This window comes from Arachis hypogaea, chromosome 15 (assembly GCF_003086295.3).
Source record: "Arachis hypogaea cultivar Tifrunner chromosome 15, arahy.Tifrunner.gnm2.J5K5, whole genome shotgun sequence".
NCBI classification, from domain to species: domain Eukaryota; kingdom Viridiplantae; phylum Streptophyta; class Magnoliopsida; order Fabales; family Fabaceae; genus Arachis; species Arachis hypogaea.
Window position 1 is genome coordinate 97,191,316 of NC_092050.1, and position 25,549 is coordinate 97,216,864.

At 37.3% G+C, this 25,549-nt stretch overlaps 1 protein-coding gene and 1 long non-coding RNA gene across 2 annotated transcripts; both read left to right on the forward strand.

Moving 5' to 3' along the window:
* The first annotated feature begins 291 nt into the window (after nucleotides 1–291).
* On the forward strand, nucleotides 292–1,186 carry LOC112750425 (uncharacterized). Its single transcript, XR_003175777.3, has 3 exons — nucleotides 292–776; nucleotides 842–904; nucleotides 1,048–1,186. It is a non-coding gene; the product is annotated as an uncharacterized lncRNA (long non-coding RNA).
* A 1,538-nt stretch (nucleotides 1,187–2,724) lies between these two features.
* On the forward strand, nucleotides 2,725–4,924 carry LOC112748636 (uncharacterized). The gene is made up of 6 exons (XM_029293228.2): nucleotides 2,725–2,779; nucleotides 3,241–3,361; nucleotides 3,468–3,689; nucleotides 3,798–4,022; nucleotides 4,124–4,233; nucleotides 4,834–4,924. Exons 1-6 carry the CDS (start codon nucleotides 2,757–2,759, stop codon nucleotides 4,910–4,912), a joined length of 780 nt encoding a protein of 259 aa, XP_029149061.2. The 5' UTR covers nucleotides 2,725–2,756; the 3' UTR covers nucleotides 4,913–4,924.
* Nucleotides 4,925–25,549: the final 20,625 nt, after the last annotated feature.

Sequence of the window (25,549 nt, forward strand, 5' to 3'; positions counted from 1 at the left end):
TTTTTTAAACTACATTTGAAAAGCATAGCCTATTCATAGAATAGGCTACGCTTTTTTCCGTGTTGCCTTTTTATATGAGAAAAGGATACACAATTGTGGCATCATTTAAAAAGTGTAGCCTTAGGTATTTTAGAAATCACTTATAAAACGTAGCCTTATCTAAATATCTGTGAATACACTTTTCTCATCAAAGAGAACGCTTTTAAAGAGTAACTTATTTTTTTTTTGTTTCGGGTGCGCTTTTAAAATGTCTCCTAATATGAGAATCCTCAATAAACACTTAGTAAAAATATTGTTGGCCCTCCCCCTCACTCACGCAGCAGTGCAGCACACACTCTCATCCTCACTCAACATACACAAACACGAAAGAGAGAAGAAATCAGAGAGGAGAAGGGAAGGAAGGAAAGAGAGGACGACGCCGTCTAGGGCTCCGCCGCCGTCACCGTCGTCGTCGAGCACCAGTGAGAGAGAGAGCTCTAGGATGAGAGGAAACGCGATGGAGGAGAGAAAAAGGAGGTGCTCCGTCGCCGCTGAAGCTCCACCACCACTACTAGGGCTTGTTTAAGTCGCCGTTCTGCTACCGTTGGGCTTCTGTGCCCCCGCCGACGAGCTCAAAGGGAGGAAGGAGGGATGTATCGCCGCCTTCGTGCTCTGTCGCGGCGCTGCCATCGATTGGAGCTCGCCGCTGAGCTGCTGCACCGTCTCCAAGCCGTTGCGTCGCCGCTCATCTCTTCACTGTCACTGCTCAACACCATCGTCATATCCTCTGTCACCAGGTAAGCATTCTCTATTCTGTATCCTCTCTTTCTTGCTCATTATCTAACTCGCTCTCACTTTGTAGTTCGAAGGTGTGTATGATTTTGATAGTGATGATGAACTGCAATGGCTAATTGAGATACAGAAGGTATGTATCAATTTTTAATTGGTTCTGTGAATTTTTGGGGGTTTTGGGTTCTAATTTTAGGTTTTCTAATTTTGGGGGTTTCACCTTCTGATTCTCAATTTGTTATGATTCCTTTCTGTGTTTGGCATAAACGGAAGCAATAGGTGCTGGAAATTTCATACGTGCGTGCTAAACTAGGGAAATCATTCTGTAGGAAAGTGTCGAGCTGTAGGAGTTTTCATTGGGTTCATGCCCTCCTAGTGTGGGTCTTGAAGGGATGCGTTGGTCAACTATGTTGATCAGGTTTTACTTCCTTCACATTTCAATATTATAACCTGAAAAATAGTAGTTTTAGATATTTTATTAAGAATATTTGACATAATTAGGTTTTAAGCTAAAGTTGTTCCTGTGAAATCACATGAATGAATTTTTATCCTAAATCTTGATGGTTCTAAGTGAATGAATTGCTCAAGTTTCCAACTGCACTTTGCCAGCTTCAATGAGTAATCAACATTATGTTCCATTTTAGTTTTCTTTTGCACCATCTTTTAAGTGATCCATCTCTACTAGTCCTAGAAGCTGTGCATTCTTTTATACATTGAGAGGGGTTTGTTCTTGTTTGAGATTCAATGTGTTGAATCTGAGGCATATGCACACAATTGACATATTTTTTTATGTACTTGGAATTAATTGAAATCCTCTTGAACTTGTTGCAGTATTCAGGTGGTTGCACGAAATGGCTAAAATCCACATCGCCATCATCTTATTGGGGCTCTGCCTAGTATGCAATTCGGCAGGTTTTGATTCAGACATAAATGAAATGAGCATTTTCTTGGTATTTCACAGCAAGTCCTAAAACTGGGTTTAGATTGGGACACAAATGAAATGAGTATTTTGATGTTTGCTATGCTTGCAAAGCCATTGATCGGAACTGTTGGGATTGTGATTAATAGTCTTCATATCAAGGTTGATGTGTGTAAAAGCAATGTCCACATTTTGAATTTTGAAGAAGCAAATTTAGAGAAAAAGAAAACATGTGGATATCTTATCTTTACTTCTGGGGCTATGAACTATTGAACTAATTTTCATGCATTAATTAAAAACATGGTTTGTTACTTCATCTTTTTGTTATTAAAATTCATATTCATTTTGCAGCTTCTATTTACACCAATCCTGGATGGAAAAGCACTTTTGTATTCATTTGTTTCCTGAATGGCCTAGTGTTTCTTCTTGGCTGGTGTGTTTCTACTACATTTGATTTAATATAATTGTTGTAAGAAAAATAATAAAATTTGAGTTGTGCTATTTTCCATAAAAGACTTCTGTTTGCGGTGCTTTTGTAGAAAGAATATGAACTTCGGTTTTGATGCAACTCTTAGAAATTATAATGCATTGTGGATTATGAAGCTGATTCTATGTAAATGGATATCAGCTTGATGCCTTTCTTGTAATCATGCTTATTTTGAATTTAAATTTTTGTAGGGAAAGCTTTTTGTGAGAGCCATTCAAGAGCTATGGCAGTGGTGGTCGCGGTTATTGCGCGTGGTGGTGGATACAGAGGAGAAGGAGGCGGTGGTGATGGTGCTTGCTATAGCTGTGGTGGTAGGTACAATGGCGGAGGCGGTGGTGGAAGCTGTAACAACTGTGGATATTCTGGGCTTTTGCAAGGGACTGCCCAACAAGCTCTCGCTGAAAAATGTAAGTATACACTTTAATTTCTCTGATCATTATGTTGTGTTTGAAAAATAGTGGTTTTGCAGAATCTTGTGTCTTTCAAGTAGGATTGATTGAAAATTTTTGGTTAATTGTAATGATTTTAAAACTGAATTATAAGATTGAGAAAGTGACTCGTAGAGCACAGGAGCAATTTCAGATGGTTTTAGAGGAGAAAAGCAGGTTATCTCTCTTTGTTTTTATCTTTATTTTCTTATTATTTATGTTTTATTTTCTGTCTTTAATCTTTTTGTTACTTTGAATATATTGGGTACTGGATTAGAGTAGCCATAAATAAGAAGAAAATAACATGAAGCTAGGATAAAAGATAAGATGCACAATAATTTCTGTACGTGTGTTATTCCCAAACATAATATGAAAATTGCACGGAGTATTAGAGACATATTCTCCTGTGTCCCGATCCAATTCTTTATTGCCTCTAACAAGAATTTCCAGGGTAGGGATCATCTTGAACCACATTTCATGAGATGTGTAGTTTAATGCAGTTATTGTGCCCCAAGGGAAAATTTTCCACCGTTTTTACGCAGATGAACAAACTTCGAATATCTTATTAAATTTTTCAGTTAACTTAGAAAGGCATAGAAGGCTCATTTACAGATTCCTGTTTCTTCTTGATCTTTCAGATTTGCATTCAATGTTGATCTTGATGCTCCAAAAGTTAGAATTCCTCTCAGATCTCGTGGTTCAGCCAGATGTGATAGTCATTTTCTTTTGGACTTTGGTCATTTTACACTACACACTGCGGTATGCTGCTTGACTATGGGGAATTGAGTTGCACTTTTGAGCTGTGGGGAATTGAGTTGCACTTTTGTTGTTTGGCCTTCTCTTGTATGATTTGGTGTTTTTACAGGAAAGCCAGTCTGATGAGCAGAGGCATAATCTTTATTCTCGATTTTACATATCAGGACGTGATTTTACTGCCTTTTTTACGGACTGTGGCTCTGATTTTGGGAGTTGCAGTTTGGTTAAACCAACTCATGATAGTCAAATAATAATCTCACCATGGGCCAAAGAAGCTGATAATGTGTATTCTGTCATTGATAGGTGTGGAATGGCAGTACTTATTAATCAGGTTTGTCTGTCGTGTACTTATCAAAACTGTACTACAGTAATGATCTGCATCGTATTTTTGTTGAGCATAATTTGTTCTTATCCTGTTTGTGCCTCTGGTTTTCTGAAGATTAAAGTGCCTCATCCAAGTTACCCATCGACATGTATATCCATTCAAGTGCCAAATCTTTGCATTCACTTTTCACCAGAGAGATTTTGTAGAATCATGGAACTGCTGAGCATATTGCGCAAGACTATGGAAACATGTAATCAGCCTACACCTGATAGTTTACACTCTAAACTTGCTCCTTGGAGTCGTGATCTAGTTGTTGATGGTAGAATCCTAGTTTGGAAGGTACTTCTGCAAACCTTTTAAAAATGTTTCCGTTAGCGATTATATTTGAGATAATAACTTTTTTCGTTAAATCAAAAACCTAAATAGCCCTCATCTTACAGGGAATTGGGAATTCAGTTGCTACGTGGCAAACATGTTTTCTGGTGCTTTCGGGGTTATATCTTTATGTATTTGAAACTGCAGAGTCTCAGAGTTACCAGCGATACCTAAGGTTTTAAACCCAACCCTTCTCCTCCTTTCCTGTTTTAGAACTTTGATATTATTTTCTATTTTAAATTGAAGAGAAGAAAATAAGGAAACATTTATATGGAGAGTGAAATATAGAAATATACTCCAAAGTAGGATGGCCAGTCCATTTGCATTTCCGAAATGGGAACTTCGTTAAAAGTTCAAACAATCATGATGCAGTAATGTAAAGATGACAGTTACTGATGAGAGAGGCATCCTGGTTTATATTGGCATTTTTTTCTCTTTGAAAATGCATCAATAAACCACTTTGTCATAAACTTGACATTCTTTTCTGTTCACCTTATCCTTGATATATTTATTTATTTATTTTTGAAAAAATAAGAATTTCATTAGGAAGAGAGTAGGATAATACAAATTGGGGATAAGGGTTCTCCCATACAAAAGCAAAGGAAACTAGAGATTTATCTATAAAGCATAGCTTTCCAATATCTGAACATGTTGGAGAGGGAAAACCCCCTGTAAAGATTACGAGCTTTAATCATCCAAATAATGGTGAATTTTGATGTGAATTTTGATGTGAATTTTGATGTGAATTTTTTTTCTCTCTTAACCTTTTTGGCAGGGCATGGATTATAGGAAGTGGTAATGGTGAAGATAGAATTGCTCCACTGTTTGTGTTAAGCTCCTCTTTCAAAAAATAAAATGGTGAAGACAGAATTGATGTAGGATACAATATTTTAGTTTTTGGTACAGTATTAGTAGTAAATTTTAAGTGGTTTCATGTTTATTTTGATATAGCTATGTTTAATTTAGTGTGAGACGTATGAATATTAATACTTTTGGATCATTATAAATATATTTTATTTACAGATAATTTTTATTATATAAAGAAATTCTTTAGTATAATTATGTATTTATTTTTATTTTATAATATTTAATTCATTTAATTAAAAATGCTGAATTATTATACATGTAATTATATTATTAAATATTATGTTGTATTAATAATTAGTAGAATATTATATATATATATATATACAAAAAAAAGTGAGATCTAAGGCTACAATTATATATAGTAGCTATAGTATACAAAAAAAAAAAAAATAAAGGACCTAAGGCTACACTTATAAAAAGTAGCTATGGTATACAATATGGCTACGCTTTACAGGTGATGTAGTAGCGTTGAAAAGCGTAGCCTATTATGACAAAAATGGAAGCTGAAAAGCGTAGCCTTTGGTCCTGGACAGCATCACTTGAAAAGCGTACCCTATTCCCAAACACCAAAAGCGTAGCCCTTGGTGCAAAAAAGCGTAGCCTTTGAGAATAGGCAACGGCCGAATAGGAATTACCCCAAAAAGCGTAGCCCTAGCCTAAAAAGCGTAGCCGTAGCCTAAGGCATCATTTTTTTTTCACTTTTGGCTACACTTTTCAAGTGTACCTGAATTGGTGTTTTTCTTGTAGTGCACTTATGTTTCGATGTACTGACTATTTTTCATTGTTGGCTTTTTACATGTACTCGAGAGCATGTGTTAATGTCAACTACATCCTAATGTGCATCCATCACCACTCTTCCGTTCTCTTCCTTGCTATATATCTATTTGAATTTAATTTACTTTCTCCTCTCTTTTCAGGATGGCCACCAAGAAAGGAAAGGAGAAAGCGACTCCTAAACCCCCAGCAAGAAGAGGCACTAAAAGAGCATTAGTGGCAGAGCCTTCTTCAACCGCAGTTAAGCCCTCATGATGGTCCCGATTGTGGAGATACTTCTACCAGCCCACCCCTGTTCCTGACAGACGGCACTGAGGACGGTGCAAAGCCTTAAGTGCGGGGAGGTCGGCCAGTACCTGACTTCCGGAGGTAATTTCTCTTCCCTAGCACCAATAATTAGGATATTTTAGTTAGATTTTCTTTCTTCTATAGAATAGAATAAATTGCATAGGTTAGGATAGTTGCATGCATGTTCTACTTGATTGAAAAGACAATAAGTTTCTTTTAAGACTCTATCTTTGGAACAAAATTTCACTAATTTTTCAAAATTTTTAATGATAAATTTGCTTGAGTTGTATTTGGAACATGACATTTGAGCTAAAGAACACACAACCTGTGAAAGATTTGAGCCTTTATGTATGGTTACATTATTTAACCATAATTATTTCATTCTTGTGTGTTTACTTCTCTATGATTGTAATCTATATTTTGTTTTATCTTATATGTCCAATATTTATTATATTTGCATGCTTGCACATGATTGAGGCCATTATTTGTTTAAACTCACTTATCCAAATTAAGCCTACCCTTTTCAATTACCTTTGTTAACCACTTTGAGCCTTTAAATCCCATTTGTTCTATATTTTACCACATTACTAACCTTAAGCTGAAAAACAATTGTATATCCCAAATTGAATCTTTGGTTAGCTTAAGATAGAATTGTGTGTGCTAGTTAACCCAAGTTACCAAGTGATAAGGCACCCCTAAGAGCTTATTCATCCAAGTAGATCCCTCACACAGGAGCACCACAGACACATGCCTCAAGATTAAAAACCCTTGGTGCCTAGCCTTATTGCTTGTTCTTTTTCTTTTATTCCTTAACTTTGATTGTTCTTTCCCTTTTTCTTATTAGGATCTTCTTATTTAGCTAGTCTCTTGGGGTGTGTCTCAAGCATAGTATTCATGACAGATAGTTGTCCTCCCACCTTATGGTTGAACCAACTTAGCTAACTTATGACCATACCATAAACTCATGAACTTACTCCATAGTATGAACTCTACTCTGGTCTTTTATAAAACACTCATTCTCTTTTCATTTGATTCAACAGGGACAAGCATACTAGTAAGCAAAGTAAGGATGCAGTAATGACATTCAGACTAGAAAACATAGCCTTAATCAATAAAAAGAATTGACATGCTTATTCACAAGGAGAAAGCACACATACATACAAAGAACATAGAAGACAATCATGCAAATTAAAATGCTGGAAATCAGTAAGAGAAGAAAGGAACTTTACCACCTTGTATTTTATCTTCATTGTTGTTGCCCTTCTCCTCCTATTCTTTCCCTTCCCATACCAGACATAGAATGATTGCTTATACTCAAGCAACAATTAAAACAGTGGTGACGGGGTTTATGATGGATCATGAATGTCTTAAAATGAAGTGTGAGTATGCATGTGTTTCAGCAAGCAAGATTATGGATCATAACAAAAGCACAAGAAGTAAAACAGAGACAATGTGATTGCATTAATGAGTGGTGTTGGCATGGTACTTTGCATGAAAGTTAAGTGGCAACACCAAACTTAGTGTGACACTATCAATTTAGAATGTTGCAAGTACCCAGTGAAGATTGAAAATCAAATTGTTGCATGGCAACACCAAACTTAGAATGCAATCATATGCCAAATTATTGAAAGTAAGCAAAGCAAGAAAATGTTACCTACGGTTGGGTTGCCTCCCAACAAGCGCTCTTTTAATGTCATTAGCTTGACATGTTGTTCACAACTTTCTTCCTCTTCTTCCAGTTTGTTAAGAGGAATGACCTCAGGAGGAAAGAGGAGCCAGTTAATGCCCCTTGTTTTGAGTGCCTCCCCCCAGCAAGCTTTCTTCTGTTGTTAGCTTGAGTAAACTTTCTTGTTGGGGTAGGGGTGGGATGGCTTTTGGTTGACCTTTTCTTCTTCATGAATATTGTCCTTCTTTTCTTGGTCACCATCCTTTTGTTAGTGTTCATGTTGATTGCCTTTACCATCTTGATTTCAGGACTTGGGTATTGTATGATGGTCGAAGCATCCTCTTCATCAAGAACTTCTTGAATTGGTGGTTCAATGAACTCACCCTCTATGCAACTCTCTGTTTCATTGGAGTGTGGACTCCCTTGATTGACTTCCTCCTTTTTTCTTGACCTTTGAATGAACTCCTCTGTTTCTGGAGAGAGTGAAGTGGTCTCTCTTTGTGATCTCAGCTCTTCAATGAATTGTTCTTCAGAATAGAGTTGTGCATTCTGTCTCAATTTTTCTTTATGGTCTCTTTCTGCTATTTTCTCCTCTTCGATTGTTTTTATTCTTTCTTCAAGGAGGAGTTCTATCCTAGTGAGTCTCTCCTCTATTCTACTTTTTCTGCATTCTTCAATGATGAGTTCCATCCTAGCAAGTTTATCTAAAGGAGGTTGGGTAGGTTGTAATGATTGGTCGAGATTGGCTTGTGAATGGAATTGGTTGTTTTGTGGTTGTGTGTTCTGAAAGTGGTATGACTTTTGTGGGTAGTGGATTGAGTTTTGTGAATGGTGAAATGAATTGTATGGATTTGGGATAGACTTTTGTGCTGAGGCATACTCAAATGATGAAGAATTTAGGCATGTAAAACTTGGAGGTGAGGTTGTATAATTGAGAGGTGATGGCTCTTGATGAATGGGGTATGAATGAGTGAAATCTCTTTGATTATGATCTTCCCAGCCACAACTTGAGTAGTGATCAATTTTACCAAAATATGGACCATTTTGTGGCTCTGGAAAGTACCCCATTTTATGTTCTTGATACTCCCACCCACCATGAGCATAGTAAAGTGAATCATTATGTGGTGATGGAGAGTTTCCCATGAAATATGATTGACTAAAACATGATGGATGCTCCTTTCTTTCCTGCAGAAAGCTCTGTTTCAAACAATAATCACCAAAAGAAATCGGAATCTCCATTGTCACAGATGAGAAAATTCCCAGTGAGGCAATATCACAAACAGTTAGTGAGCAAAAGAAAATAAAGAAACAAAAGAAAACAAAGACAAAAGAAAAGTGTCTAATCTAGTAAGTCAATCAACCGGTAGTTTGTTAATCACAATTAATCCCCGGCAACGGCGGCATAAACCTGATGCACGGAAAACTTGTCTCTCAACAAATTTCCCTTCGGCAAGTATACCGAATTATCGTCAAGTAATAACTCACAAAAGAGTGAGGTCGAATCCCACAGAGATTAACGGATTCAGCAATCATTGGTTAATTGATTATCCTAGTTAGACGAATCAGATTGGAGGGATAAGCAACAAGGAATTGTAAATTGACAGAAAAGTAAAGAAAGCAATAAAGTGTAGAAAAGTAAAATGGCAAGAAAAGTAAATGTAAGAACTAAAAATAAAATGAACATTGGGATCAAGAGATATTGCAATACTCCAGATCAAGTTCATTCTCATCTCTTCCTCAATCAATGCACTCATTGATCTCCTTGGCAATCTTAAGTGATCGAATTCCAATTCCTTGGTAATTCAATCTCTCAAATCTTGATCAATAGCCAATTCCTTGGTCAATTGCTCATGAGAAGATATGAAGTATGGTCACTGATTATACCACATGCATTTCCCAAACCAAGTGTTGAGAGGATTATAGTCACATATCCATCCAAACCCAATTTGGTCCAGCATGAGAAAGCATTTCTAGCTTGATCTCTTCATTCCTCTTCCAAGGTTCAGAAGAGATCCAAGTATGAATAGTTTCTTTTCCAATATAACTACCCAATTGGATGAAGATCGAAAGCTTTCAAGTAAAATCAAGAGAAGAGAAAGAAGAAGAAGAATAAGAACTACACTTAATCCATTGAATGACAATAGAGCTCTCTAACCCAATGTAAAGAGTTAGTTGGTCATTGCTCTACCAAAAATAGAAAAGAAAGAAAGTGCAGAAAAGTAAAGATGAAGATAAAAACTGAAAATAAAACTTCAAATTTATAAATGAAAAGTACAAAGAAAGAAAAGGAAAAGTGTGTGAGGGGAGGGAGTCTGAAGACCCCTCTTCAATCCCTCATTCCAGAATTCCCCTTGTCTAGCCCTAGATCTCTTCAATTAAAAGACTAAGGCCTTTATATAGGCTCTCCTAAATTACAAAATGAAATGAAAAGTAAATTACAATTAAATAAAAATTCCTATTCTAGATGCTTCTTGTGGCCTTGATTGGTTGACAATTGTGGGCCTGCTTGCTTGAGCTTGGAAGTGGACTTGAGAGAGAAGTGAGTTAAGTTGAGGTCCAGGTGCTAAATTTAGTGCTAAAGTTAGCCACACTAACGCTACAAGTGTGGCGTTAGTGCTGAAGTTATTGTGGCTAACGTTGCACTTGCTGCCCAGTTGGTGTTTTTGGGGCTTAAAAGATGCCTCTTGTTTGTGCTCAAATTTCATGCCCACTATAGAGTATTATATATCGTTGGTAAGCTCTGAATGTCAGCTTTCTAACGCAACTGAAATCACCTCAATTGGACCTCTGTAGCTCAAGTTATGCTCCTTTGAAGTGGACATGGTCGCTGGCATATATGCCAACGTTACTGGAAATGTTGATTGCCAATAACGCTAGCGATTTCCCATGTTTGAAGCTCAAACTTAGTGTCCACCCCATACTATTATATATTTTTGGAAAGCTCTGGATGTCTACTTTCCAATTCCTTTGGAAGCGCATCATTTGGAGCTCTACAACTCGAGTTATACTTCTTGGAAGGTGAAGAGGTCAGTTGGCCTTAATACAGGTTGATACCATGTTCATCATTGCACTTTCGGGGCATGTTTTCTCCCTCAAATTTAGTGTCAACCATATAGTGCCATATATTCTTGGAAAGATCTGGAATCTAACTTTCCAATGCCACTGGAATCACCTCATTTGGAGTTTTGTGGCTCAAGTTATTCTTGTTTGAAGAAGGCATGGTCAGGCTGCCAGGTGGGACTTTTGCCCACGTTAACTACCACGTTAACTAAGTTAACGTGGGAGTTAACGTGGCTCTTTGTGGCTTGTGTTGGCAACGTTAGTGACAATGTTTGGTGTCACTAACGTTGTCGACAACTTCTCTTCTTCACGTTAACTTCCACGTTAACTAAGTTAACGTGGAAGTTAACGTGACTCCTTGGGGTTGTGTGGTTGCTTTCAACGTTAGTGACAATGTTGGGTGTCACTAACGTTGTCGACCACCCTTGCCTCTTCACGTTAGTTCCCACGTTAACTAAGTTAACGTGGGAGTTAACGTGGCATTGTGCACTTAGGCCAACGTCAGTGACAATGTTGAATGTCACTAACGTTTGCTTCCTTTCCCCCTTTTAACGTTAGAGGCCACGTTAACTTACTCTAACGTGGCCACTTATGAGCATTGGCCAACGTTAGTGATAATGTTAAGTGTCACTAACATTGGCTCCATTTCCTTTCTTCAAAGTTAATGCCACTAACTTTTCTCACTAACGTTGTGGCTTTCCTTCCTTCCACGTTAGTGCCTACGTTAGTGTAACTAACCTAGCCACTAATGTGGCTCTTCTCTTCTTCTTTTGGCTTGAAATCAATCAAACAAAGTGCATCAAAGTCTTGCTCTTAATCATGGATCATGCATCATCTAATTTATCATATAATTCATGCAAAATCCTGATGAAATCATGTAAAATGCACAATGTATGCTTGAATCAAGATGTAAGTGAATATCCACCCAAAACTAGCTTATTTCCTAAGAAAATGCATGAAACTAACTTAAAAATAGTAAAGAAAAGGTCAGTGAAACTGGCCAAAATGTCCTGGCATCAACACTCTCACCAACTCCCTTCATCACACCTTGTCCTAACCAACCAAATTCTTCATCTATCCGTACCTTCCACCCTCCTCACACATCAACTCAAACTCATGGGATCATCAAGCTCCAAGAGGAAAAAGAGGAAGGAACCAGTGGAGAGAATTCCTTTCAATGAGAAGAGATTCAAAACTACATTCCATGAACTCGAATTTGAACAGATAAAGCTCAAGAAGATACTGCCTGAGTTAATGTTCCAAATTGACGAGGATGAGTGCCCACAGATTTGAGAGAAGATTGAACAAAGGGGTTGACAAAGGCTTACGAACCCGGAAGGGAAGATAAATGCAAACCTTATCAAAGAGTTCTATGCAAACGTGGTCAGAGAAGACAAAACCAAGGCCCCCACCTTCAAAAGTTACGTAAGAGGGAGAGAGGTGGATTTCAGTCCCAATGCTATAACAAGGACTCTTCAGTTGAAATCACCACATTTTAATGAGCTCGGTTATCAAGCAAGAGTAAGTAGGAGCCCTGATGATGATGAACTCAAACAAATTGTGAGTGACATATGTGTTATAGGAGCTGACTGGGAAAGGTATGCGGATAAGAGGCCCAGGTTCATCAAGAGAGGAGACCTCAGCTCTGAAGCCAAGGGATGGTTTGAACTTGTGAGGAGATCTATCCTCCCAGCAGCAAATAATTCTGAGGTCAACGTCACTCGAGCTACTATGGTACATTGCTTAGTACAAGGTGGAGATATCAATGTGCACGAACTTATAGCTGAGGGGATTCAAGAGTCAGCTGAGAAGATTGATTCGGGTGCCAGGCTTTGGTACCCCAGCACCATCCTCAGACTGTGCATGAAGGCCAAGGTTGTCTTCGAGGATAGCAACCCAGATTGGTTAAATCCTGGGAGACTAATTACGTTTCAGCGTCTAACTCATGTGACACCAGCCCAACAACAAAGAAGACCTCACATAGGGAAGCCAAAACCAAAAGGAGGAGCTCACCAAGAAGAGTCTCATCAGGAAGAACACCAACAAAGAGAATATTATGACCCAACCAACATAAACCTGAATCACATTCATAGAGCCATTGAGGAACTAGCAAAGAGTTATATGGAGGGACAAGAACAACAACTGCATGTTCAAGCTCAAAGGATGGATCGTCAAGAAGAGCTCCTTTCTAATTGGATGAATCAACAAGGGGAATGGCAGAAACAGCAAATGGAACATTATTCCCAGCTCACTCAAGCCATCAATCAAGTGTCTGAAAGGCAAGAGCGTCAAGATAAGCGCCTTCAAGAACTCAACCAACACCAGCTAGCTCAGACAAAGGCATTCAATGAGTTCAGTGTACTTAATGAAGGACGGCAACTACATAGGGAGGAGTTCAACATAAATACTCAAGCCAATTTGAACTACATGTCTAGTCATATGCATAATCTACACTATGCCATCCCTACATATGATGAGGTCCAAAAAGATTTTGTAGAACAAGAAGAAAGGAAGGTAAAACAACAGAAGGAAACACTGAAAAAGAAGATGGAAGATGCTGGTTTTTGGAAGAAGTTGATTGGAAAAGGCAAAGGAAGTGGGAGTACAAGCACTCAAGAGAAACACAAAGAGGACAAGCAAGAAGAAGAGCATGGGCAACCCCATGAGTAAAAGGTGGTGGAGTTCCCTCTTTGTTCCATCTTTTTCAAGCATTAAATAAGGAAAATCATGTATGAAATAGGACATGCTTCCATGATAGTTTAGGATTTTCAATTCTGTTTTTAGTATTCTACTTGCCTAGGTCTATGATTACTAGTCAAGTTGCCTGTTTTCAATTCCATCCTGCTTATTGTGTTGCTTGTCTCCTTTTGAATCAAATAAAAAGAGAATGTTTATTATCAAAGACCAGAGTGGAGTTCATATTGTGGAGTAAGTTCCTTAGTGTGTGATGTGGTCATAAGTTAGCTAAGTTGATTCACCAACAAGGGTGGGAAGACAACTATCTGTCCTAAATCGTATGATTGAAACACACCCCATGAGACTAGCTAAATAACAAGATCCTAATAAGAAAAAGGGGAAAAGAACAATAAGAGTTGAAAAAGAAAAAGTTAATAAAGAATAAGGCTAGGCACCAAGGGTTTGAAACTTGAGAGATGTGTCTGTGGTGCTCCTGTACCAAGGATTTGCTTGGATGAATAAGTTCGTAGGAGTGCTTCATCACTTAGTAACTTGGGTTAACTAACCCAGGATTATCAGCTGAAAGTCCACTATCAAGAGCAACCTTGCTATAGAACATTTAGTAACCCAAAGAGGTGCTGGACACCAAGGTCTCAAGAAAGAAAATAAACAAACCATATGCCTGTGGTGTGTATGTATGGGGGAAAGAGACTTGAGGGAGTAAGTCCTTAGGGGTGTCTTAACACCTAGCACCTTGAACCAACTGGTTCGGGAGTGCTGGCTGAAAGCTTATGTTAAAGAGTCACCCCCTCACAGAGCACTTAGCCTAAGAACACAAATAAGCCCAGAAAACAATAAAAGGATCAATGAATAAGAGTCTCATACGGTGCAATTAAGTGAGTATTCCAGGACATGATAAAGGTCTGAAAGCCAGTGAAGGAATGAACCTAAGTTGCTATGCATGAAACCACCAAAAAACCAAGGACATGACTTCCACAATAATGACTCATTTCTCTTGGCATTTCATTCATCATTCTCTTGTTCCAGTACTTGCTTAGGGACAAGCAAGCTTTAAGTTTGGTGTTGTGATGCCAGGGCATTTTGGCCAGTTTCACTAACCTTTTCTTTACTGTTTTAGGGTAGTTTCATGCATTTTCTTAGGAAATAAGCATGTTTTGGGTAGAATTTCACTTACATCTTGATTTAAGCATACATTGAGCACTTTACATGATTTCATGAGAATTTTGCATGAATTAGATGACAAATTAGATGATGCATGTCTCATGATGTGGATTAGAACTTTGATGCACTGTATTGCTTGATTTCAGGACAAAGGAAGCAAGAAAAAGCCACGTTAGCAGCCACGTTAGTCTAACTAACGTGACCAACAACGTGGAATGGGAGCTAGCTTGCAACGTTAATGAGAAAAGTAATCGCCAATAATGTCCTCAAAAGCCATCATAGCCCACGTTAAGAGTCATGTTAACTAAGTTAACGTGAACTCTAACGTGGAAGAAAGAAATAAGGCCAACGTTAGTGACACTCACCTTTGTCACTAACGTTGGACCAAACTCATAAGTGGCCACGTTAAGAGCCACGTTAACTCAGTTAACGTGGACTCTAACGTTGGGAAGCAAAAGAGAAGCCAATGTTAGTGACACTCACCTTTGTCACTAACGTTGGCCAAGCTACAATGAGCCACGTTAGTTGCCACGTTAACTTAGTTAACATGGAAGCTAACGTGGAGAAAGCAAGTGATTGCCAACGTTAGTGACACTTACCTTTGTCACTAACGTTGGAATGAGCCACAATGAGCCACTTTGAGCCACGTTAACTCCCACGTTAACTTAGTTAACGTGAAAGCTAACGTTGAGGATAGAATGATGAGCCAACATTAGTGACACTCACCTTTGTCACTAACATTGGAGATGGCTATCATTACCACGTTAGAAGCCACGTTAACTTAGTTAACATGGACTCTAACGTGGGAAGTAGGGGCACCTTGGAACGTTAGTGACAAAGGTAAGTGTCACTAATGTTCTCGAAGAATTGGCAAGCCTACGTTAAGAGCCACGTTAACTAAGTTAACATGAACTCTAACGTAGAGGGAGGGAGGACTCTCAACGTTATTGGAAAAGGTGAGTCCCAATAACATGTGCGATGGATCAAGAGGCAACGTTAGTGGTCACGTTGATGCCACTAATGTTGAAGTTAACGTGGATCATCCCTGGGTGAGGAACGTTAGTGAAAAAGGTGATTGTCACTAACGTTCTCGAACCCACACTCTCACTTAACGTTAACGCAACTAACGTCCTGAGCTAAAGACCCTGCCTACCTCACACTTTCTCTCTGCAAGTAAAGCTAAGCCCACTGCAGAAGATAAATGCTTCAAACTCAAGATCCAAAGTTCCATATCCAAGACTTAAAGAATCAACTAGAAGATCAGAAGAGTAATATATATAGGGGTAGTTTTGAATTAGAAAGTAGCTTCAGGGGGATTGGAAATTGAGAACTACTCTCTGTAAAATTTACTCTGCACTTCTAGTTCTAGTTTTCATGATGTATTCTCCATCTTTGTTTTTCATTTTCAGAGCTATGAACAAATAAACCCCTTTCATTGGGTTAGGGAGCTTGATGTGTATTTTCGTGGAAAAATGAATTTCCAAAACACACAAAACTAACCGGCAAGTGTACCGGGTCGCATCAAGTAATAAAACTCACGTGAGTGAGGTCGATCCCACAGGGATTGATGGATCAAGCAACTTTAGTGGGTGATTAGTTTAGTCAAGCTAACATTGATGTAAATTGTGTGAAATTGTAACCAACAGGAAGTAAAGGGCAATGAATTAAAAGTTGCAGAATGTAAATTGGCAAGTAACTTTAAGAGCAAGAAATGTAAATTGCAAGAATCTTAAATTGCAAGAAAAGTAAAATTGAATTAAATGTAAAGGGGAGTGGGTGCTGGAAATTAAAGAGAGCAATAGATCAAAGCTTAGAGAAAATTAAACTTGCAGGAAAAGTAAATCAGATCATGAACAGAAATGTAAAATGCAGAGCACTTGCAGAAGAATTAAATTGCTTGAAAGTAAATTGAATTCAGTGAGAACAGAAAGCAATGAGAACCAAAGATCAAAATCAAGCTCAATGTAAATTAAATTGTAAACTTGCAGCAAAGGAACTTGTAGTAGAGGAGAAATTAAAATTGAAGAAGAAGAAAACAGAGAGAATTCTCAAGGTGAGATTGAAACAGAATTTCTTCAATTCTCAACCCAAGATTTAAAACAAAAAGGAAAACTAAAGAGAGAGAGTTCTGTATTCCTAATGCTCCCTAGTGGAGCTCACCTCCCTAATAAAATGAAACAGATGCCTATTTATAGGCATTTTTATAAAATGAAAATGAAATTCAAAACAAATTACAATTAAAAAGAAATTTCTATTCTAACTATCTCTTGTGCCTTTGAGTGGTGTCAATTGGGCCCTTGCTCTTGATGGAATTGGGTTGACAAAAGCCTCTGTTGATTGCTCTTGGAATTGGAGAGAAACCCATTGTGAACCGGGCCATGAATCATAAAAGTTTGAGTAAAAGTTTGAGTAAAAGTTTGAGGCAAACTTTTACTCAAACTTTTTATACCAGCTACCCTTATTTGCTGCTACCAACGTTTGGGCTAAAGTTTGAGGTCAAACTTTTAGCCAAACGTTGGGCCTTCTTGCATGCATGTTGGGGTACTACTTTGTCTGCTTGTCAACGTTGCAAATTTCATGCCCACTATTGACTATCATATATGGTTAGAAAGCTCTGAATGTCAGATTTCTAACCCAATTAGAATCACCTCAATTGGACATCTACAACTCAAGTTATGCTCATTTGAAGAGGACAAGGTCGCTGGCCTTGGTGTGCAGCGTTTGAGGTAAAGTTTGCCTCAAACGTGGTCGAAAACGCCAGTTTTGGAGGCTCAAACATATTGTCCAACCCATACTATTATACATTTTTGGAAAGCCCTGAATGTCTACTTTCCAATGCCGTTGGAAGCGCATCATTTGGAGCTCTACAGCTCGAGTTATACTCCATCGAAGATGCAAAGGTCAGTTGGCCTCACTGCAGGTTGCCACCATGTTCATTTATGCTCATTGCGGGGCAGTTTTCTCCCTCAATTTTAGTATCCACCATGCAGTGCCATATATGTTTGGAAAGCTCTTGATTCCTACTTTCCATTGCTTTTTGAATCACCTCATTTGGAGCTCTGTAGCTCAAGTTATTCTTGTTGGAAGTATACCCCTTCAGGCTGTTGTGGTGTGGCGCCAACGTTTGCCAAAAAGCTTGAGGCAAATGTTGGCGCAAGCTTTTTCCTCCAGGGTGTTTGTTTTGTGATGCCAACGTTTGCCAAAAAGTTTGAGGCAAATGTTCGCTCAAGCTTTTCTCCCAAAAGTTTGAGCTAAAGTTTGAGGCAAACTTTGGCTCAAACTTTTTGTCCTCTCTTGCTCTTTGTTTTGAGCCACGCTTTTCTTCCTTTGGGCCACGCTTCTCTTCCTTGATTTGGTCATGGGTCACGCTTTTACAAGCGTGGCCTAAGCCTCCAAAGTGTGCTTCAACTTCAAAGTGTGCCCAAAATTCTTCTTTTCTTCTTTTTAGCTTATTTTGTGCTCTTTTTGCTTCTTTTTCTTCTTATTTCCTACAAAGTTTATCAAATCAAAAGATCAAAGAAATATACCATTTAAGCACCAAAGAATGCAATATTTAAGCACTAATCATAAATTTCTTGTATGAAAAAGCATAGAAAAACATGACATGATGACATGTCATCAGAGCTCTGTTGTAATTTGATGGATCAATACTAATTTTCATTACTCTTCTTCTATCTTTTCTCTTGATTTTACTAGAAAGCTTTCAATCTTCATCCGATTGGGTAGTTATCTTGGAAAAAAAGCTATTCATACTTGGATCTCTTCTGAACCTTGGAAGAGGAATGAAGAGATCATGCTAGAAATGCTTTCTCATGTTGGACCAAATTGGGTTTGGTTGGGTATAGTGACTATAATCCTACCAACACTTGATTTGGGAATGCATGTGGTATAATTAGTAACCATACTTCATCTTTTCTAATGAGCAATTGACCAAGGAATTGGCTATTGATCAAGATTTGAGAGATTGAATTACCAAAGAATTGGAATTCGATCACTTAAGATTGTCAAGGAGATCAATGAATGCATTGATTGAGGAAGAGATGAAAATGAACTTGATCCGGAGAATGCAACATCTCCTAAGCCCAATGAATCCCCATTTCTGATCTTACCCATTCTCTTTAATTTCTATAATTTACTTTTATGAGCATCTTCCCCATTCCCATTTACAATTCTGCAATTTACTTTCCGTTATTTACTTTCAGCTCTTTACTTCCAGCATTTACATTTTCTGCTATTTACTTTCCCGCCATTTAATTTCCTGCAACTCTCAAACCAAATTCTGCTTCGCTCAACTAGAACATTCCTCTAATTAAAGTTGCTTGACCAATCAATCCCTGTGGGATTCGACCTCACTCTATTGTGAGTTTTTACTTGACGACAATTCGGTATACTTGCCGAAGGAAAATTGTTGAGAGACAAGTTTTCGTGCTATCAGGGACACCAAAGCCATACTTCCACGGGATGATTAATATGTCCCTAATGGGAAATATATCAGACCCTCAGCAGCCACTACAAGCCAGCCCACTGAACCGGCTCAGGACATTCCTCCTTCTGTACCACAAGCACCTACAACAGACCAACTGCTCCATCAGATACTCGAAAGGTTGGATCGGCAGGAACACAAAGCTAAGATGAGAGAGTGCCGTAACAAGCACCGATTCACATACCTCAAGGAGCTGATCATGGGAAAATTCAAGGACTCAAAACACTCTGGACTACACTTTCTTTACCAGCACAGGGAGCCATGATGGTCTCGACTATGGAGATACTGCTACCATCCCACCCCTGTTCCTGACAGATGGCACCGAGGATGGTGGAAAGCCTTAAGTGTGGGGAGGTCGGTCAGTACCTGACTTCCGGAGGTAATTTCTCTTCCCTAAACACCAATAAATTACGATATTTAGTTAGTTTTTTCTTTTGAAGAATAGGACAAATTGCATAGTAATAGATTAGTTGCATGCATGTTCTACTTGATTGAAAAGACAATAAGTTTCTTCTAAAACTCTATTTTTGGAACAAAATTTCACTACTTTTAATAAAAAAAAATTTTTATGTTAAATTTGCTTGAAGTTGTATTTGGAACATGATTTTTAAGCTAAAGAACACATAACCTGTGAGATTTGAGCCTTTATGCATGGTTACATTATTTAACCATAATTATTTTATTATTGTGTGTTTACTTCTCTATGATTGTGATCTATATTTTGTTCCATCCTATATGTCCAAAGTTTATTATATTTATATATTTGCATATGATTGAGGCCATTAATTGTTTAGCTCACTTATCCAAATTAAGCCTACCCTTTCAATTACCTTTGTTAGCCACTTTGAGCCTTTATATCCCATTTGTTCTATATTTTACCACATTACTAGCCTTAAGCGGAAAAATAATTATATATCCCAAACTGAATCTTTGGTTAGCTTAAGATAGAATTGTGTGTGTCAATTAAGTATGGGAAATTATGGGAATAAAAGATAATAAGGGAATGTGTCATGATAATATAATGGAAATTTGGATACCTACTCATGTGAAACTATAAAAAAAATTGAAAATCTATGTGCATTGATAAGCTATATTTATTTTTATGCTTATGAAAAAAAAAAACCAAAAAAATATTCAATAAATAAATAAGGGGACAAAATTACCCCAATGTAAAGTTAAGAATTAAAAGATCAATGCATGTATGATAAAAATAAGATAAAAAGTTGATACATGAGTATGGAATGTGAAAGGAATTTCTGGGTAGCTAGGTATGAATTCTAAAGTTATATAGAATATATATATAGGTTATGTTAAAGCTTGGGTTAATTAAAGATTCAGTTTATAAGCTTACTTAGCCATATGTGTATCCTTACCATTACCTTAGCCCCATTACAACCTTCAAAAGAGCTCATGATGTTTGCATTGGTATTTTAAATGTTGTTGATTGGTTAGGAGAAGAACAAAAAAAAATAGAGAGCATGATTAAAGAAGGATAGAGTGATTGCCCTATACACTAGAGAGATTAGAGCGTACATACATCATCAGTGAGGGTTCAATGCTTAAAATTCTATGTTCCCTGCTTTCATGAGCTACCTTCTTGCATTTTTATCTGTTTTTACTGCATGAGAATTGAATTAGTGGAATTTGATTTGTAATTGTTTTGAAGTGCTTATTTACTATTGATCAAGTGGACAAGGATCATATAGTTGCATTTACATATATAGGTTGCATTGCATTGCATGAGTTTTTACATGTTCCTACTCATTTGTTTTATCTCCTTCAACTAAGCATGAGGACATGCTAATGTTTAAGTGTGGGGAGGTTGATAAACCACTATTTTATGGTTTATAATGTGTTTAATTGTGTGGTTTATCATGATTTTTACTGACTTATTCATATGATTAGCATGCATTTATATTTCCTTCCTAAAATTATTACATGATTAAAAACTTGCTTCCTAGAGACTTTTAATTACGCATTTTAACTCTCCTTTATTCCATTCGATGCCGTGATCTGTGTGTTAAGTGTTTCAGGCTTTATAGGGCATGAATGAATTGGAGATTGGAAAGGAAGCTTGCAAAAAATAGAAGGAACACAAGAAATTGAGGAGATGACCAGCGAGAAGTGACGCGGCCGAATGGCTCACGCGACCGCGCGAAAGAGAGGAAATCACAGTGACGCGGCCGCATGGCTCACACGACCGCATGGATTGGAATAGCACAAGTGACGCGGAGGCGTGGACGACGCGCCCGCGTGGCAAAGTAGAACACCGAATGACGCGTCCGCATGAATGACACGATCGCGTGACGTGCGCGATCTACATAATCTGCAGAATTCGCTGGGGGCGATTTTGGGCCCTGTTTTGACCCAGTTTTCGACCCAGAAAAGCAGACTAGAGCCAGAGAACATGCAGAAACGAAAACAACATTCACTCTACACAATTTTTAGTTTCTAGATCTAGTTTTACTCCTCCTCTAGGTTTTTTCTCTACACATTCATAGTTCTTAGGATTTTTTTTATTTCTATTGCTCTTTGCATTGGGATATTGAGAAGAGTTATTACCTCATCAAGACTTCGTCATTCTAGTTCGTTTTCTTTACTTGGCTTTGCTCTTCCATGTCCTTTAATTTACTCAATTTCACTATTGGATTATTTTAGAATTTATTAATACAAGAGTTACTTTTATTTTTAATTGATTCCTTTGAGTTTTATTTATCATGTCTTTCTTTAATTCTCTTTCCTATGTTATGAGTTCTACATTCACAATGAGCGAGTAGTTCCCTAACTTGATGGGGAGTTGATTGAAAGGAACCCTTCAGTTGGAATGCTCAAAAGAGAAATTGTAATTGGGTTTATTGTTGGATTGCTCTCTGGTCACTAATGCCAGTCCTTCCAAGTAAGCGGATTGGGACTTGTTAACAGAAATAGCATTCCAACTTGTTTGACTTTCCCTTACCTAGTAAGGGATAACTAAACAGAACAACCTTCAATTATCAATTAATCTTGAGAGTACTGCAACAAGAATAGGGCTTCCAACTAATCTACTCCCAGTCAAGGCTTTTATTTAAATTACTTAATTTCTCTAATTTAATTTCCTGCTTCTTCAACTCAAACTCTTTTTAAAAACATCTGATTAATAAAATAGCACACTTTTCTGCAACTCGTTGGGAGATGACCTGGGATTCGTACTCCCAGTATTTTAATTTTAATTTTTGTGACAACCCTTCTAAATTGATAAGCAGATTTCTGGTTGGTTAAGAACTATACTTGCAACGCATATCTTATAATAATTCTTAACTCGCCAATTTTTGCCACGTCAATTTTTTCATTTTGAAGAACTGAAGATTGATGGTTTAGAAGTTATAGTAAACTCTCGTTGCAAGTATAGTTACTAAACCAAGCAATCAACCTTTCTTACAACAGTTTTGGTTGTCACAAGTAACAAACCCCTTTAAAATTGATAACCGAGTATTTAAATCTCGGGTTGTCTTCTCAAGGAATTGCAGGGAGGTATGTTCTTATTATTGGTTATGAGTTTTGTAAATTGGGATTTTGAAAGTAAGGGACAAGTAATTTAAATGACAAGTAAAATAAATAAATAACTATAAAATAAACTCTTGGCAAGGTATTAGAACTGGAAGTCCTATCCTAGTTATCCTTATCAATTGGGATGAGAATTGGATTTTTCTCCCACTTTGTTAACCTCTGACTATGAAGGTGAGTTAAGTGGATGAATTAATTATGATTCCTCAAGTCCAAGTCTCTCCTTGGGAAAAGTTAGAGTTATTGGATCTCGAATTAATTCTTGAAGAATTCCAATTTTCAGTCAACAATGAATTTGATAACTCAAGTGTCTCTAATGACTCAACCAAAGCCAAAAGGAAAAAAATCCAAATTATTTATATAAATAAAGGAAAGCAATCATAATTCTGAAATACCTCAAGTTATACTAATAAAGATATCAAATGTAACATGGAAGAGTTCATAAATTGAAAAATAAATAAAAGGAAAATTGAACCTGATAAAAAGAAACAATCCTGAAAGTAAAGAAATCCTAAATCCTAATCCTAAGAGAGAGGAGAGAACCTCTCTCTCTAAAAACTACATCTAAATCCTAAAATTGTATATTGTGAGCTTGATTATGAATGGGTGCATTCTCCCACTTTATAGCCTCTAATCTGTGTATTCTGGGCTGAAAACTGGGTCAAAAACAGCCCAGAAATCGCCCACAGCATTTTCTGGTACATACTGGTCGCGGGAAAGTGACGCGGAGGCGTCATCCACGCGTTCGTGCGGATTAAAGTTCGCAGATGTGATGCGGGCGCGTCATTCACGCGTTCGCATCGCTTAACTTCGGGGCAGCTATGACAAATTATATATCAAATCGAAGCCTCAGACGTTAGCTTTCCAACGCAACTAAAACCGCATCATTTGGACCTATGTAGCTCAAGTTATGACCGTTTGAGTGCAGAGTAGTCAGGCTGGACAGCTTTAGCAGTTCCTTCAGTTTCTTGTATTCCTTCCACTTTTGCATGCTTCCTTTCCATCCTCCAAGCCATTCCTACCCTGTAATCTCTGAAAACGCTTAACACACATATCAAGGCATCTAATGGTAATAAGAAAGGATTAAAGTTAGTAATTTAAAGCTCAAAGAAGCATGTTTTCAATCATAGCACAAAATCAGGAAGGAAAATATAAAACATGCGGTTAGTATGAATAAGTGGGTAAAGAATTGATAAAAACCACTCAATTAAGCACAAGATAAACCATAAAATAGTGGTTTATCAACCTCCCCACACTTAAACATTAGCATGTCCTCATGCTAAGCTCAAGAGAAGCTATAAGGATGAAGAGGAATGGTAGAATGTATGGAATGCAACCTATCTTATATGAATGCAACTATATGCAGAATGTTTCTACCTACTTGGTTAAAAGTAAATAAATCTTTCAAGAACAAATATGAACTGGATTTCACTAATTCAAATCACAAAATAAAGTACAAGTAAACTTGCAGTAGAAAATAGCTCATGAAAGCAGGGAACAAGGAATTGAGCATCGAACCCTCACTGGTAGTGTATACACTCTAATCACTCAGATGTTTAAGGTTCGATCTCTCAATTCTCTACTAACCTTGCTTTCTAAGGCTTGCTTTTCTTCTACCAATCAACAAAAATTTAATGCATAAATACACATATCAAGAGGTCTTTTAAGGGTTGTAATGGGGTTAGGGTCAAGGTAGGATTGTATTTGGCCGAGTGGACTAAAATCTGAATCCTTAATTAACTTAAACTTTCCACCTAACTTTAGACAATCTATTTAATCATAATACCACCTCTAACTATCCATTAACCATGTTTTCCACATATTCATGCATCCTAATTTTAAGTATAGTACATATGCATTGCTTTCACCACTTAATTTGGGGTATTTTGTCCCCTTTTACTTATTTGCATTTTTTTTTTCATTTTTTTTCATTTTTTTCTCTTTATTATTTATATATTATTTTTTTTTCTTTTGTTTTTCTCAGTGCATATGATTAATTTATTGAATACATGAATATGTCCTAAACATTTCTTTCACATTTTCAGAAAATTCTAACATACTCAATTCTCAAACCAGATGTTTCCAAATCCACTTTTCCCCACACTTAATTCATAAGCATTCTCACTAGTCTAAGCTTACTAAGGATTCAAATTAAGGACATTATTGTTTTTCGCTTAGAGTTAATGATGTGCTAAAATAAAGAACAGAGGGGTAAAAATAGGCTCAAAATTGGTTTGCAAGGGATAATGAAAGGTTAAGGCCATATGGGTATGTAAGCTCAGTGAAACAAAGGCCTCAATCATGTAAGTGTATGCATACATCAAACTATGGAAATATAGAATTAAGCAAGAAAAGATCACAATTTTAGAGAGAAAAACACACACCAAAAATAAAATATTGGTTGGTAAAATGCAACCAATTCAAATAGGCTCAAAAATCTCACAGGTTTTGTGTGTTCGAGCTCTAAACCATGTTCCAGTATAATATTTCTTCAAACAAGTGTAACATTAAATTTTATTCAAATTAGTGAAATGCTCTTAAAAGGTTTCTTGAAAAAGAAAATATTTCTTCAACCAAGTGGTAAAATATGCATAAAATCAAACAAATATGCAATCAAACATGTAAATGCAACAACTAACAATGAAAATAAACCATTGGTGTTGAGATAGAAGAGTAATTAACCCATGGAGATCGGTATCGACCTCCCCACACTTAAAGATTGCACCGTCCTCGGTGCATGCTGAGATGTGCAAGTGGACGGGTTGCGACAACTGATGCTTTTCTTCAAGGATTGTGCAGATGGACTTGTTTGTCTCCCCTTATAGAAGTTTCTCCCTTTTTCCGTCTTTGGTGGCCAGCCTGAAAGAAGAGAAAAAGAAGAACAATAACCCAGAAATAAAGATAAAAACATAAATAAAATATGGGTGTTAATGCCAAATAATAAGGGTCTCA

Excerpts from the sequence above, each read along its gene's own strand:
- LOC112748636 (XM_029293228.2), top strand. The coding sequence starts at position 2,757 with ATGGTTTTAGAGGAGAAAAGCAG. Across the intron at positions 3,362-3,467 it reads ATTTTACACTACACACTGCG|GAAAGCCAGTCTGATGAGCA; the intron begins GTATGCTGCTTG and ends GTGTTTTTACAG. Across the intron at positions 4,234-4,833 it reads AGTTACCAGCGATACCTAAG|GGCATGGATTATAGGAAGTG; the intron begins GTTTTAAACCCA and ends CCTTTTTGGCAG.